Source organism: Pristis pectinata, chromosome 7 (genome assembly GCF_009764475.1).
Source record: "Pristis pectinata isolate sPriPec2 chromosome 7, sPriPec2.1.pri, whole genome shotgun sequence".
Classification (NCBI taxonomy): domain Eukaryota; kingdom Metazoa; phylum Chordata; class Chondrichthyes; order Rhinopristiformes; family Pristidae; genus Pristis; species Pristis pectinata.
The window spans coordinates 68,867,237-68,879,437 of record NC_067411.1 but is presented as its reverse complement, the minus strand read 5'-3'; the positions used below and the strand labels follow the sequence as shown (position 1 = coordinate 68,879,437).

At 47.9% G+C, this 12,201-nt stretch overlaps 1 protein-coding gene across 2 annotated transcripts in view; it reads right to left on the bottom strand.

Moving 5' to 3' along the window:
* The window catches only part of LOC127572709 (tyrosine-protein kinase transmembrane receptor ROR2-like), a 42,527-nt gene extending 31,098 nt beyond the window's left edge, over positions 1–11,429 (bottom strand). For both annotated transcript variants that reach the window (XM_052020236.1, XM_052020237.1), the window contains exon 1: positions 11,108–11,429. Coding sequence is in view for 1 of the 2 variants with exons in the window: in XM_052020237.1 (XP_051876197.1) it covers positions 11,108–11,201 (94 nt within the window). In the remaining variant the exon portion in view is untranslated. The remainder of the gene's footprint in view (positions 1–11,107) is intronic.
* Between the last annotated feature and the right edge of the window lie 772 nt (positions 11,430–12,201).

The window sequence follows — 12,201 nt, the reverse complement described above, 5'->3', positions numbered from 1 at the left end:
GCTGCTATTTTCTTTGACATTTATCTGATCCCTTGCAAATCTCTAATAAAGTGTTACCATTTGCTGAATTAAGCATTTCAAACTTGACAATAACTTAGTCAGTTACACTGATACCTTCATTGCTGTGCACATTTCATCAACATTACATGTGGTTTTATTTTAAAGCAGAACTTAGATACAGGCCATCTCCACGTTACGAATGCCAGATTTATGGACACCCCTACATATGAGCGAACTCTCTTAACGTGAATAAATTCAGAAGTCTGACATACGTACATACGTTCATTCCTATGAAGGGCAGAACTAGTTTCCTTCTCTCTCCACTTTCAGCAATTGTTCTTAGTCTTATGTGCTTTTGATGCCATTCGTTACAATACTGTGAAGGTGTTGTTACCATATCAAGTGATTTTTGTGTTCTTTCTGACATGGACAAAATCAACTTATGAACGCCTGTAAAAATGGAACCCGTTTGGTACTTGAGGACAGCTTGTAATGCTTTAAGAGAATTTGTGCTTTCAGGACTAAGCAGGGCTGGAATGCATTAATTCAAGATGAGCTGTGCAATATTGTTATAGTTTGCTTTGCTAGTTCAGTTTAAGAGCCAGCCCCGGGAACTGAGATGTTAGCAACCATCAAAAGTTTGTGCATCAATCTGTTGCAGTGCAAACCCAACAATTTGAGTTACTGGCTGGCATCTTTTTATTTTTGTACATCTTATATGTCAAAAGCAAACAAGGTGCTCAGAAGAAAGGAAATCTTCATTAAAACTAAAACATAAAATGCCAGAAACATTCAGCAAATCAGTCAGTAGCTGTGGGGAACAGGCAAGTTAAAATTTACAAGAACTGACAAGAACTACACCTGAAGAAAGAACTGGTCATTTCATGCACACTGATGGACCTGCTGAGTATTTCTGTTCTTGTTCTAGGTTTCCAGAATCCACAATAGGTTTTTTGTGTTCTATCTTAAATTTTGTTGATTAACGACAGAAAAGCAAAGCAAAAGATCAGCAGATTGTATTGAAAATAAAAGTGCATAGAATAAGAGGCAGCATGTTAACATGGGTAGGGAATTGATTAAGAGATGAGAGACCAAAAATAGTAACAAGGAGTAGCTACTAAAACTGCAACAGAGAGCTCAAGGTCATTGTCAATTCATTCACTGAAGTGTACGAGAGAATTGGCCTTATACTGAACAAGTAACAACCTCCTCCCATTGTACAATAAAAAAATCCTTGGAAAACATGAACCACTTCCCACACCTCAGGAATCAACTCTCAATGACACACATTGATATAGAGATTCACCATCACCTTCCATGCACCAGCACAACCTTTGGCCATCTGAGGGAAAGACTGTTTTAAGATAAAGACCTCAAACCTGTCACACAACTCGTGGTCTACCAGGCAGCAATGAACCTTGCCCATCTGTATGTTTGTAAGTCAATGACTACCTACAGCAGACACTTCAAAGCTTTAGAGACACGCACCAGCGCCATCTCCGAAATCCTCTGGCAGAATAAGCAAACTAGTTAGTGTCCTCTTCCAGACCAACTTCCCCAGCACCAAGGCCCAAAAATACCCAATCACTTCCAGTGGCAGGCCACTTTATTCACATGCATGACACCAGATTCATGAAACAGGCACTCTATTCAGAGCTCTGTTGTGGCAAAAGGTTACCAAACGGACAGAGAAAAAGATTCAAGGATGTGGTCAAAGCATCCCTGAAAAGGTTTATCACTCCCACCTACTTGTAGGAATCCCTGACCCATTATCTCTCAAAAAGAGCAAGCATTCCAGATGGCATTGAGAGTCTGTTGTGGGTGAGGAAACAGATTCGGGGTCTCAAAAGGCAAGGACTCTGAACACAGTCTGGCAGTAAGTGATTTATTTATAAAAGATGAGCAGGGAAAATAGTAACGGAAATAACACACACGTGCACGGTTTATAGCGAGTGTGGGAAAATCGCAACGGGGGTAAAATACACACACACACACACACACAGACTAGGGGCATACAATCAAGGAAAAACAACACGATACCCGCCACCCCTTGATTCAGTGCAGGCTCGGCTCTATGCTACTAGGGACACTGACTAAAACGCTCCCAACCCTTTGACAGTGCACACCTCACCAACGATTTTTCCAGCACCGTTCCACGGTACTTGGCCTGGAGTGAAGTAGGGTGATCCCTCGTGGCAAAGAGAAAGAGCTGAGCACATGTGGCACTCTTTATAGTGCTGGAGGGCTGGGGGGGGGGGGGTGGTAATTTACAAAGGCCAATGGCCCGGTGCCAGCAAGGACTAATCGATTACAAAGGCCAATGGTCAGGTGTGTGCTGATGGGTGGGGCGGGGCCAAACCTTGATTGGCAGTGGTATGTCTTCCGACCAGGTAGGGGGCAGTGCTGTCACGTGACAGCCACGACCCTCCACAATACAATCCACCCCTCAGAAGTCAGACCACTCGCCAATCATTCATAAAAAGAAAACCCATATATCGTAATAGAAGTCCTACCCTCAACAGACCGATAACTCACAGTAACACCTATTTCTAAACTTAAAGCTTTAGGTTAATATACAGCACTAATGAAAGGCAGATGTGCTCTTGGTAATCTGGCAAGCACAACATAATATACAGACAGCAATAACAACAAGAATGAGAGCAGTCACCCAGTGGATGACAGTTGCCCACCATCCCCCCCAGAGACCCAAATAGCCACCAGTTTCCCCATGAGGTGTCGTGCTGGAGGAGCTAGTCTCTCGATTTTTGAATTTTAGCCACTGAGTCCCGAATATGAGTGGCCAAGTGGCTGATGTTCCTTGACTCATCAGGGATAAATGTGCAGCACTCCTTACCAATCACTGCACAAGTACCACCATTAGCAGCAAGTCAGTAATCCAGGGCCATTCGATTCTGCAGGGCTGCCGTTCGAGTCAGGGCATCTTCGGTGTGTTGCAGTGCCACTGCCATTTCATTGGCCAGCGTCTCGAGCACGCTGGTCATCTGGATAAGCTCACATGACAATCAGTCTGTGCCATACCTGGGAAAGGCTATTATCCAAAACCTCTCCGCCCCTGTAACTGCCCTCTTGTCCCGGTGGCCACTGTATGCTGGGTGCTCCCCAAGGTCGTCGAGGGAGTGGACGTAGGTCACCACAAATGCTGGATAGCAGCAACTGTACTAGCTCGCAAGGAGCCATGGGTAGGCACGGTGGCCGCAAATCCAGTGGATCCCATTCAAAGTCCAGGGAGCCCCCAGTTTAGCGGCACCATCGGCAGTGGTCACTGGGGCACCCGGATACCAGTCTCGCTCGCAGTCGCTGTGACCGACTGAAAGGGTGGATCCATGCTCATTCAGGAGCCTGCACCAGCATTCCTTAGGTTTGCTCACTGGCTGTGGAATGACCCTGAGAGTTGGGAGGCCAGTGGAGGTCAAATTGTAGGGAGGGAAATACCAGTTTCTGAAACACCCACCCCATCGGGGATTGCTGGAAGAGATGTTATGCAATGGTGAGGGGAGTGGTGGGGGACTGCCATTCGCCACCCCCCCCCCCCCCCCCCAAACAGATATGCCAAAACCCACAGGAGCAAAAAGTCTATGCAAACAGTTCATCTGAAAGTCATCCAGCAGGATCGGCGTAAGTGACAGAGCTTCGGGCAGAGATTTGGTCCAGAAACCGAGCAGGACTCTGTGCCGTTTGATCTTCTGCCAGAGGCTCCATTCGGCGACCATCTCACTGGCCGAGACCTGTAATTCAAAAGGGACACCTGCCTGTCGGGGAGCAAGTGGCAGTGCTTGTTCAACAGCTTGCTTTGCTGTTTTGAAAGCAACCTGTTGTTTGGGTCCCCATAAGAATGTGGCTTTCTTACGGGAGATTAAACCATGGCAGATAGTGGGACTCTGAATACAGCCTTGAGGTAGGCGACAGAATGTATATTGTCTCCCGACCCTGGAAAATGAAGATTGGTCTTGCGAATTGTGATGGAGTGGAATGGAATAGAAAGCATTGGCTAGATCCATCACTGCATACCAAGGCTTGTCCAAGCGCCCCGCAATGTCCTCCACTAGGGTGACTATGTCGGGCACAGCGGCAGTAAGAAGGAGGGCAGACTTGTTGAGGTGTCTGTAGTTCATCGTCATGCGCCACATCCCATTCTTTTCGCAGATGGGCCAGACAGGACTGTTGAAGGGAGAGGCTGTGGGTCTAATGATGCCCTCCCGCAGTAGGGCTGGGACGGCCTCAGTGATGTCGATGTTCCCCCGGCACTCTGTACTGTTGGCTACAGACGACCTTGGGGGGGGGGGGGGGGGGGGGGGGGGGGGAGCAACAACTGGTTCCCGTTTGGCTGCCCCAACTACGACTGTAGCCCGTGCGACCCCGAACATAAACTTGCCCCTGTTAGTACGGAGGGACTGTCCCTCTAAAACATCGATTCCCAGAATGCACTCAGGCAAAGCCGCTATCAAAACCGTTACGGGTCGAGGAGGTTGGCTCCCAATGGCCATGTGGATCGTGGCTTCCCTCGCAGGTAAAAGGGAACCCGCTAACCCCTCTATCTGCACCTGTGTTCCTTTCCACCCGGCGGGGTCACCCGGGATGATGGTGTGTTGGGCACCTGTGTCAACGAATGCTGTCCACCTCTGTATGTTCCCCCTTCCCCAATATACAGCTATGGGTATGTGTGGCCTCAGGTCTCCTGGGTGGGAGAGGGCAATGGAACAAATGCGCCGGGGCCCCTGGCCTTCATCCTGTGGAAGAGGGGTGGAGGTCTGCCACCTCGTGGGTGAAGGTTCCTGCTGGCAGAGATGGGCCATTTTCTGTCTCAGCAGGTCCCGGAGCTCAGCCTTGAGGGCAGGAGAGACTGCTTTGAGTGGGGGAGGGGCAGAGGTAGTGTCGTTGGGGGCCGCCCGCGTGGTCCGGAGGTTGGGGGCACCCCGTGTCGGGCTTGATCCCAGAATGCTTGTGGGTTCTCCCCTGGCCAGATTTCCCCCCACAAAGCTCTTTCCACAGCGTATAAATGGCGGAGGTCGGGATCCCATCTATGCTGGCATGGTCCACCCCTGTGTACAGCAGGTCCAAGTATAGCTGTTTGCGCATAAAACGAGAGGTTGTCTCTCCAGCCCTTGTCTTCACCCTACAGACCTGGGTGGGCACCCCCCCCCCCCCCCCGCTGCATGTACTCTAGCCCTTCTAGGAGGGTGATGGCATCCCACACGGTCTTCCCATTAGCTGGAACCATGAGGGGAAGGACCACTAGCCTCAAATCGGGGCACGTGGCGGTGACCAGGTATCCCACTACCACGCTGGTCACCCTGGTGTCTTCCCTTGTAAATGCCGGTCACCAGCACCCACTCCCTAATGACCCTGGTGCCCTCACTGACCGTGTTCCATTGCGGTTGTCTGTATAAGTACCACTCGAGAACAGCAGGGTACCGGACCCTCACGGCAGTCACTACCCGATCCCACAGAGTCATACTGTCCCTGATCCCTTCCTGTGGCACCCATAGGGCATTGTTAACACTCTGCTGGTTGGACAGGCTCCCCAGGGCACTCACTTCCTGGTGAGAGAGTCTCACGTTGGGGGCCCCCTCATCCCACAGTCGGAGCAGCCATGCAGCCAGGTGCTCGCCTGGCCGCTGACAGTACCAATCCACCAGCTGGGTCAGCTCCTTGCCTGAGAAATCCCAGGTCTCTATAGTCTTGGGGTGACCACGGGCATGTTCCCCTGCAGCCTCCTCATCCTCACTCCCCTCCCTTCTGTGGTGCACCTGGCATCGCGTGGTGACGGGTCGAGCATTCAGGGGTTCGGGTGCATGGGGGGAGGGCAGATGTGATGGGACCCAGGCTCCTCGGGCACCCGCTCCTCATTATTTTCCATCCATATATCCCCATCCCCCAGCCATGCATCTGGCTTGTTGTCACGCCAGGCCAGCGCTCGAATTTTGAGTGGGTCTGGCTGCCAGCCAGACCAGAGGGCTGCCTGTGCCTGCTGCATTTGGATCAGTCTGCAGGCGACCTCGGTACCTCTGGCCTCGAGATCTTTGGCTCGGGTCTGGGCAACCTGGACTGCCTCCTGCAGCACACAGCAGCACTGCTGGAGCACCTCTATCTCTTTGTCTTTTTGGTGACACATATCTTGTATCTAGCCAGTAATCCTGACCTGGCATCTCGGGAAGGAAGCAAGCAGCCAGAAGGGACCCCTTTGACTCCCCTTAGCCTTGCGGAACCCCGACTTCTGGAGGAGGGAGACCACATGGTGCCCCATTTTCTCACCACGGGGGTCTAACTGCTTGGCCCAGTCCACTGGTTTACCGTGGTCTGCCAGCATGCTGGCCAAGCTCCCAAATCCCTCCCTCTCGTCGGTCCTCCCAGAAATCCTATCCTCTGTGCCCACACTGGCTTTCTTGCCCCTGTTCCAGAACATCCCTCCCCACTTCTGTATTCAGCCAAGACCTTTGAGACCCTGCTCGCAGCACCAAATGTTGTGAGTGAAGAAACACCCTCCCCACTTCTGTATTCAGCCAAGACCTTTGAGACCCTGCTCGCAGCACCAAATGTTGTGAGTGAAGAAACAGATTCGGGGTCTCAAAAGGCAAGGACTCTGAACACAGTCTGGCAGTAAATGATTTATTTACAAAAGACAAGCCGGAAAAATGGTAACGGGAATAACACACACATGGTTTATAGTGAGCATGGGAAAAATCACAACAGGGGGGGGGGGGGGTAATATACACACACACAACAAACTAGGAAAATCAAGGAAAAGCAATACAGTACCCGCCACCCCTTGACTCAGTGCTCAGTGCAGGCTCGGCTCTATGCTACTAGGGACACTGACTAAAACGCTCCCAACCCTTTGACAGTGAACACCTCACCAACGATTTCTCCAGCGCCGTACCACAGTACTCGGCCTGAAGTGAAACAGGGTGATCCCTTGTGGCAAAGAGAAAGAGCTGAGCACATATGGCACTCTTTATAGTGCTGGAGGGCTGGGGTGGGGGGGGGGGGGTCCAGCCCAGGTAATTTACAAAGGCCAATGACCCAGTGCCAGCAAGGATTAATCGATTACAAAGGCCAATGGTCAGGTGTGCACTGATGGGTGGGGCGGAGCCAAACCTTGATTGGCAGTGGTGTGTCTTCTAACAAAGTAGGGGCAGTGCTGTCATGTGACGGCCACGACCCTCCACAATGCAGAGTCACATCCATTTTTTGGGAGCACATAAAAGCCCAGCATGAATGATGGGGTACATAGCTTTCAAATGACCCAACCACCAGCCCCATCAAGCACATCCTGTCTCATTTGTGACAGTGTCTGTGGGATTCATCAACCACCCCAGAATTCATAGGACTGGAGTGGAAGTCAGTCATACTCAGTCTTGAGGGACTATACAAGAGAGAGAAAATCTTCAACTGCAGGATGTGATTTGTGCCTCCACTGTGCTGGACCTTCCACTTATCAGTAAATATATCAACAGGTTATTGTAGATTACAGGGGGACCTTGATCAGTTAGGGAAGTGGGCCGAGGAGTGACAAATGGACTTCAATACAGATAAACGTGAGGTGATGTATTTTGGAAAATTAAACCAGCGTAGGACTTATACTATGAATGGTAGGGCACTAGGGAGTGTAATGGAACAGAGGGACTTAGGAGTTCAAGTGCATTGAAAACAGCATCACAGGTAGACAGGGTGGTGAAAAAGATATTTAGCACACTGGCCTTCATTAGTCAGGGCACTGAGTATAGGAGTTGGGACATTATGTTGCAGTCGTACAAGTCGTTGGTGAGGCCGCACTTGGAGTACTGTGTACAGTTTTGGTCACCCTGTTATAGGAAAGACGTGGTTAAACTGGAAAGAGTGCAGAAAAGATTTACGAGGATGTTGCCAGGACCAGAGGCCCTGAGTTATAAGGAGAGGTTGGCCAGGCTAGGTCTTTATTCCTTGGAGTGTAGGAGAATGAGGGGTGACCTTATAGAAGTTTATAAAATCATGAGGGACACAGATAAGGTGGATAGTAGCTGTATTTTCCCCAGGTTAGGGGAGTCCAAAACTAGGGGGCAAAAATTTAGCGTAAGAGGGGAAAGATTTAAAAGGGATTTGAAAGGCAACTTCTTCCCACGCAGAGGGTGGTGAGTATATGGAACGAGCTGCCAGAGGAAGTAGTTGAGGCAGGTACAATAGTATCATTTAAGAAGCACTTTGATAGATACATGCAGGGGCAGGACCTAGAGGGATAGGGGCCGAATGCAGGAAATTGGGACGAGATGGGTGAGCTTCATGGACGGCATGGTGTCTCAGGGCTGAAGGGCCTGTATCCGTGCAGTAATGCTCTGTGCCTCTAACAGATTTAGATGATGGAACATTAGTGTTTCCTGAAGACATGGTCACATGGTGTAGATGGGAGCAGAAATCAGAAAAGAACTACCTGACAGATTAAATGAATGGATAAAACTGTGGCAAGTGCAGCTTAATTTGGAGAGACAGCCAAGACAGTCTTGGTACAGGAAGTTTGTCAATGGACACACAATAATTAATTATACCCTTGATGGTAAACGAGTTGACAGCTGGTATTTTGAAGGCATTAGTCAATTTCTGAGTAGTTTGAATAACATGTCATGCCATAATCAATCAGCAAGGGCATTATGTACAAGAGGAAGCCTATAAACATCTTGTGCTCTTCTTTAGTTGTAGATTTAACATTAAAACCATCAATGTTGCCTGTGTAGCTGAAAATATTACATTTATTTCTCTCTATGTCTATTGCTCTAAGACAATGTATCAAAGACTTAGTCAAACACAATAAAAATTACATGCAAATTGTATTTGAACTGACTTGCAAGTGGAGGAGAAATACAAAAGATAATTTAAATGGGAAATGAAATATTATCCTTTACCTGAAAAGGTGCTAAAATCAAATGAGAAAGCTAAGCTCATATTGCATAAAGCTCTCAATAAATTGGTGGTACTGCATTTATTTCTAGATACTGCAGTCCAGTAAGTATTGAATGGACCAGATTCACCAGAATATCAGGAATAAGAATGAAATTGATGAGAGGTTCCAGAGTTTCCAAAGTTGGACTTCAGTATGCTCTTTGACAAGGTCCCACATGGGAAGCTGATCCAAAAGGTAAATGCCCATGGGATCCGACATCAGCTTTCTATGGAGGCAGAGGGCGATGGTGGAGAGTCATTCTGGTGATTGGAAGCCTATGAGCAGTGGTGTACCACAAATATCAATGCTGGAACCTTACCACTTATTATACACATTCATGATTTCAATATGTATGTCAGAATATGATCAGTAAGTTTGCAGATGACATGAAAATTTTACTAGTGCTGTTGATAGCAAGGAGGATTGTCATAGGCCACAAGATAATATTGATCAATTGATAAGATGGCCAAAGCAATGGCAGCTGGAACTTAATCCTGATAAGTGTGAGGTGATGCACTTTGGGAGGACTAACTGTAGAATATATACAATGAATGGTGGGGCTCCAGGGTGTAAAGAGGAACAGATGGATCAGACGTACAAGTCACTGGACTCCTTAAGGTGGCACCACAGGTGGAGAGGCCGGTGAAGGCAGCATATGGGATGCTTACCTTCATTAGCATAGTGTCTTAGAATGAGGGGTTTAGGTACAATTTCATAAAACGTTGGTCAGGCTACAGCAGGAGTACTATGTACAGTTCTGGTCACCACACTACAGGAAGGATATGATTGCACTGGAGAGGCCGCAGAGGAGATCCACCAGGACGTTGCCTGAGATGAAGCATTTTAGCCACAAGGGGAGAATGGATAGGCTGGGTTTGTTATTCTTGGAGAGGTGGCGGCTGAGGGGGGACCTGATTGAGGTGTACAAATTTAGAGGGGGCACAGATCATCTAGATAGTGGGAAACTATTCACCATAGTCGAAGTATCTAAAAGTCAAAGGGCAAAGGTCTAGGGCAAGGGGTAAGAGGTTTAGAGGGGATCTAAGAAAAAAATTCCCTCCCAAGAGTGTGGTTGGAATCTGGAATGCACTGACTGAGTGGGTGGTGGAGGCAGGTACTCTCACCACATTTGAGAAATATCTAGACGAGTACCTGAATCGTCAATGCATAGAATGCCATGGACCAACTGCTACTAAATGGGATTAATAAAGATAGGTCCTTGATGGTCCACATGGACATGATGGGCTGAAGGGCCCGTTTCTGTCCTGTATGATTTGGGCTTGTATTCCCTTCAAGATTACAAAGAGTTTTCCAATTCAGTTGTGCAACATGATTGAAGCACTGTACGACACATCAAACGAAAGACTCCCTGAAAAAAATGCTGAAAGCCAGCTATTGAAAAATTCAAAATGGAGATACAGAAGTATTGAAGAATGGAGAGAAAAAAATGGGCAATTAATTCCCCGGTGTCATCCCCCAGGATCCCACACTTGCCTTAACAACCCTCCTCTTATTTTATATATCCATAGAAGCCCTTGCTGTTTATTTTGATATTCCCAGGTTTTCCTCATAATCACCTAATTAGTCACAGCAAGATCATAGTGACCAAATTAGTGACCTATTTCTGTGACAATGACAAACACCAGAAAGGAGATCACAAGCCATGTCTTTGAAGTACTGATGCATATCATGGCATTACCAAAATGGACTGTCAGCAAGAAATTTAAAATGCAAACAGAAATGTGTAAAATACTCTTTCCTCAGTCTGTTACAAAGTAAAAGATTCTCTTAATTCAAATGCGAGCTTTAAATTTCTCATAATTAGAAAAGAACATAGAGGCATAATTGGAAAAAGACTCTTCAGGAGAAACAATTGCCTTGAACACTAAGACAGTAGAAATGTCCTTTGATATAATATTCGGCCACAAATTCCATTTCATGTTCTGCGCACTAAAACAAAAATCATTCATCTAGCAAAATTAGAAATAGTCTTCGCAACGACATTAAAGAGCACCTCAGCAGTCTATACGTTTAAGGTTTGCAAGGCCAAAACGAAAATCTGTTAAACTCACAAAAACTAATGATTTTGTATGACTAATTGTTTTGTTGGATTAATTGATATATACAAGCTGAAGTTTCATTTCCGCCTTTTCTTTTTTTAATTAAACCCCTTACCTGTGGAAATCTGTCCGAAAAGTGGGCAGCACATCAACAGAAGCAGCACGAAGTGTTTCCCAGAGAGCGTCGACTTTATGCTGGTTTTGTACATCACTCGTTAGTTAAACGCAGACCAGAGCAACTATAAAATAAGCGACCTGGCCGTGCTCATCCAAAGAGGCTGAGCGGTGCCCCCCAGGGAGACCCAACCACAAGAGAGGGCAGCACCAAACTGCACCGCTCCACAAAGCCCCGCTGGCCTCTTCTGCACACTCCCTCCCAATCGGGCATCAAAAACTCAGCTGGCACCGAGCTGATCGAATTCGACTCCTCAGCGAGGCTTTTGCAACATCTCCTGCAGCCGAGAGAGCGCACGGTTTGAAGTCCTGCACAGTCTCCTCCCCCCGCTCAAACTTTGTGCCTGCGTACGTGTGCGCGCGGGAGCTCCCAGTGGGGGCGCGCGCGGCTCGGACTCCCCGGGTGCGCGCCCCCGAGACCGACGTCACCGCCCCTCAGCAGAAGTTAACAGAGGGTCCTGCGGGTGGGGAAAGGAGTGAGGCAACGATGCTCTGACAATGCACGGCAACAACGACAGCAAAAAAAAACAGGAAATGCTCATTAAGTTTTAGAGGGACCCACCATCAGTTTCCTCCATTGTTTCCTTCTGCACACTCATATCAGCCCGGAATATTTGCGGAAGCTGACCAATCGTTTCAGGAAAGGTTGCAGCTCAATTAAAAGCAGTCACAAATGATATTCTACCTGATGGTGACAGTGAAGGCCCTTCTTGTTCTCCTCCACCCATCTGCAGCCTTAAGTCAGTGGACCTCTTCCTAGTAGGATAGTCAAGGGGAGGAGAACCATAGAATGATACAGCACAATACAGGCCCTTCAAACCCAGTGGATGTAGTTTTATTGGATTTAAGGAAAGAATTCTATAATATACCACAAAATAACTTGTTACACTCATCTAGGGTCTTGACCCAAAACTTTGACAATTCATTTCCCTCCATTGATGCCGCTTGACCCACTGAGTTCCTTCAGCAGTTTGTGTTTTGGTTCAGATTCCAGCATCTGCAGTCTCTTGTGTCTCTCTGTTACACAAGATCCTC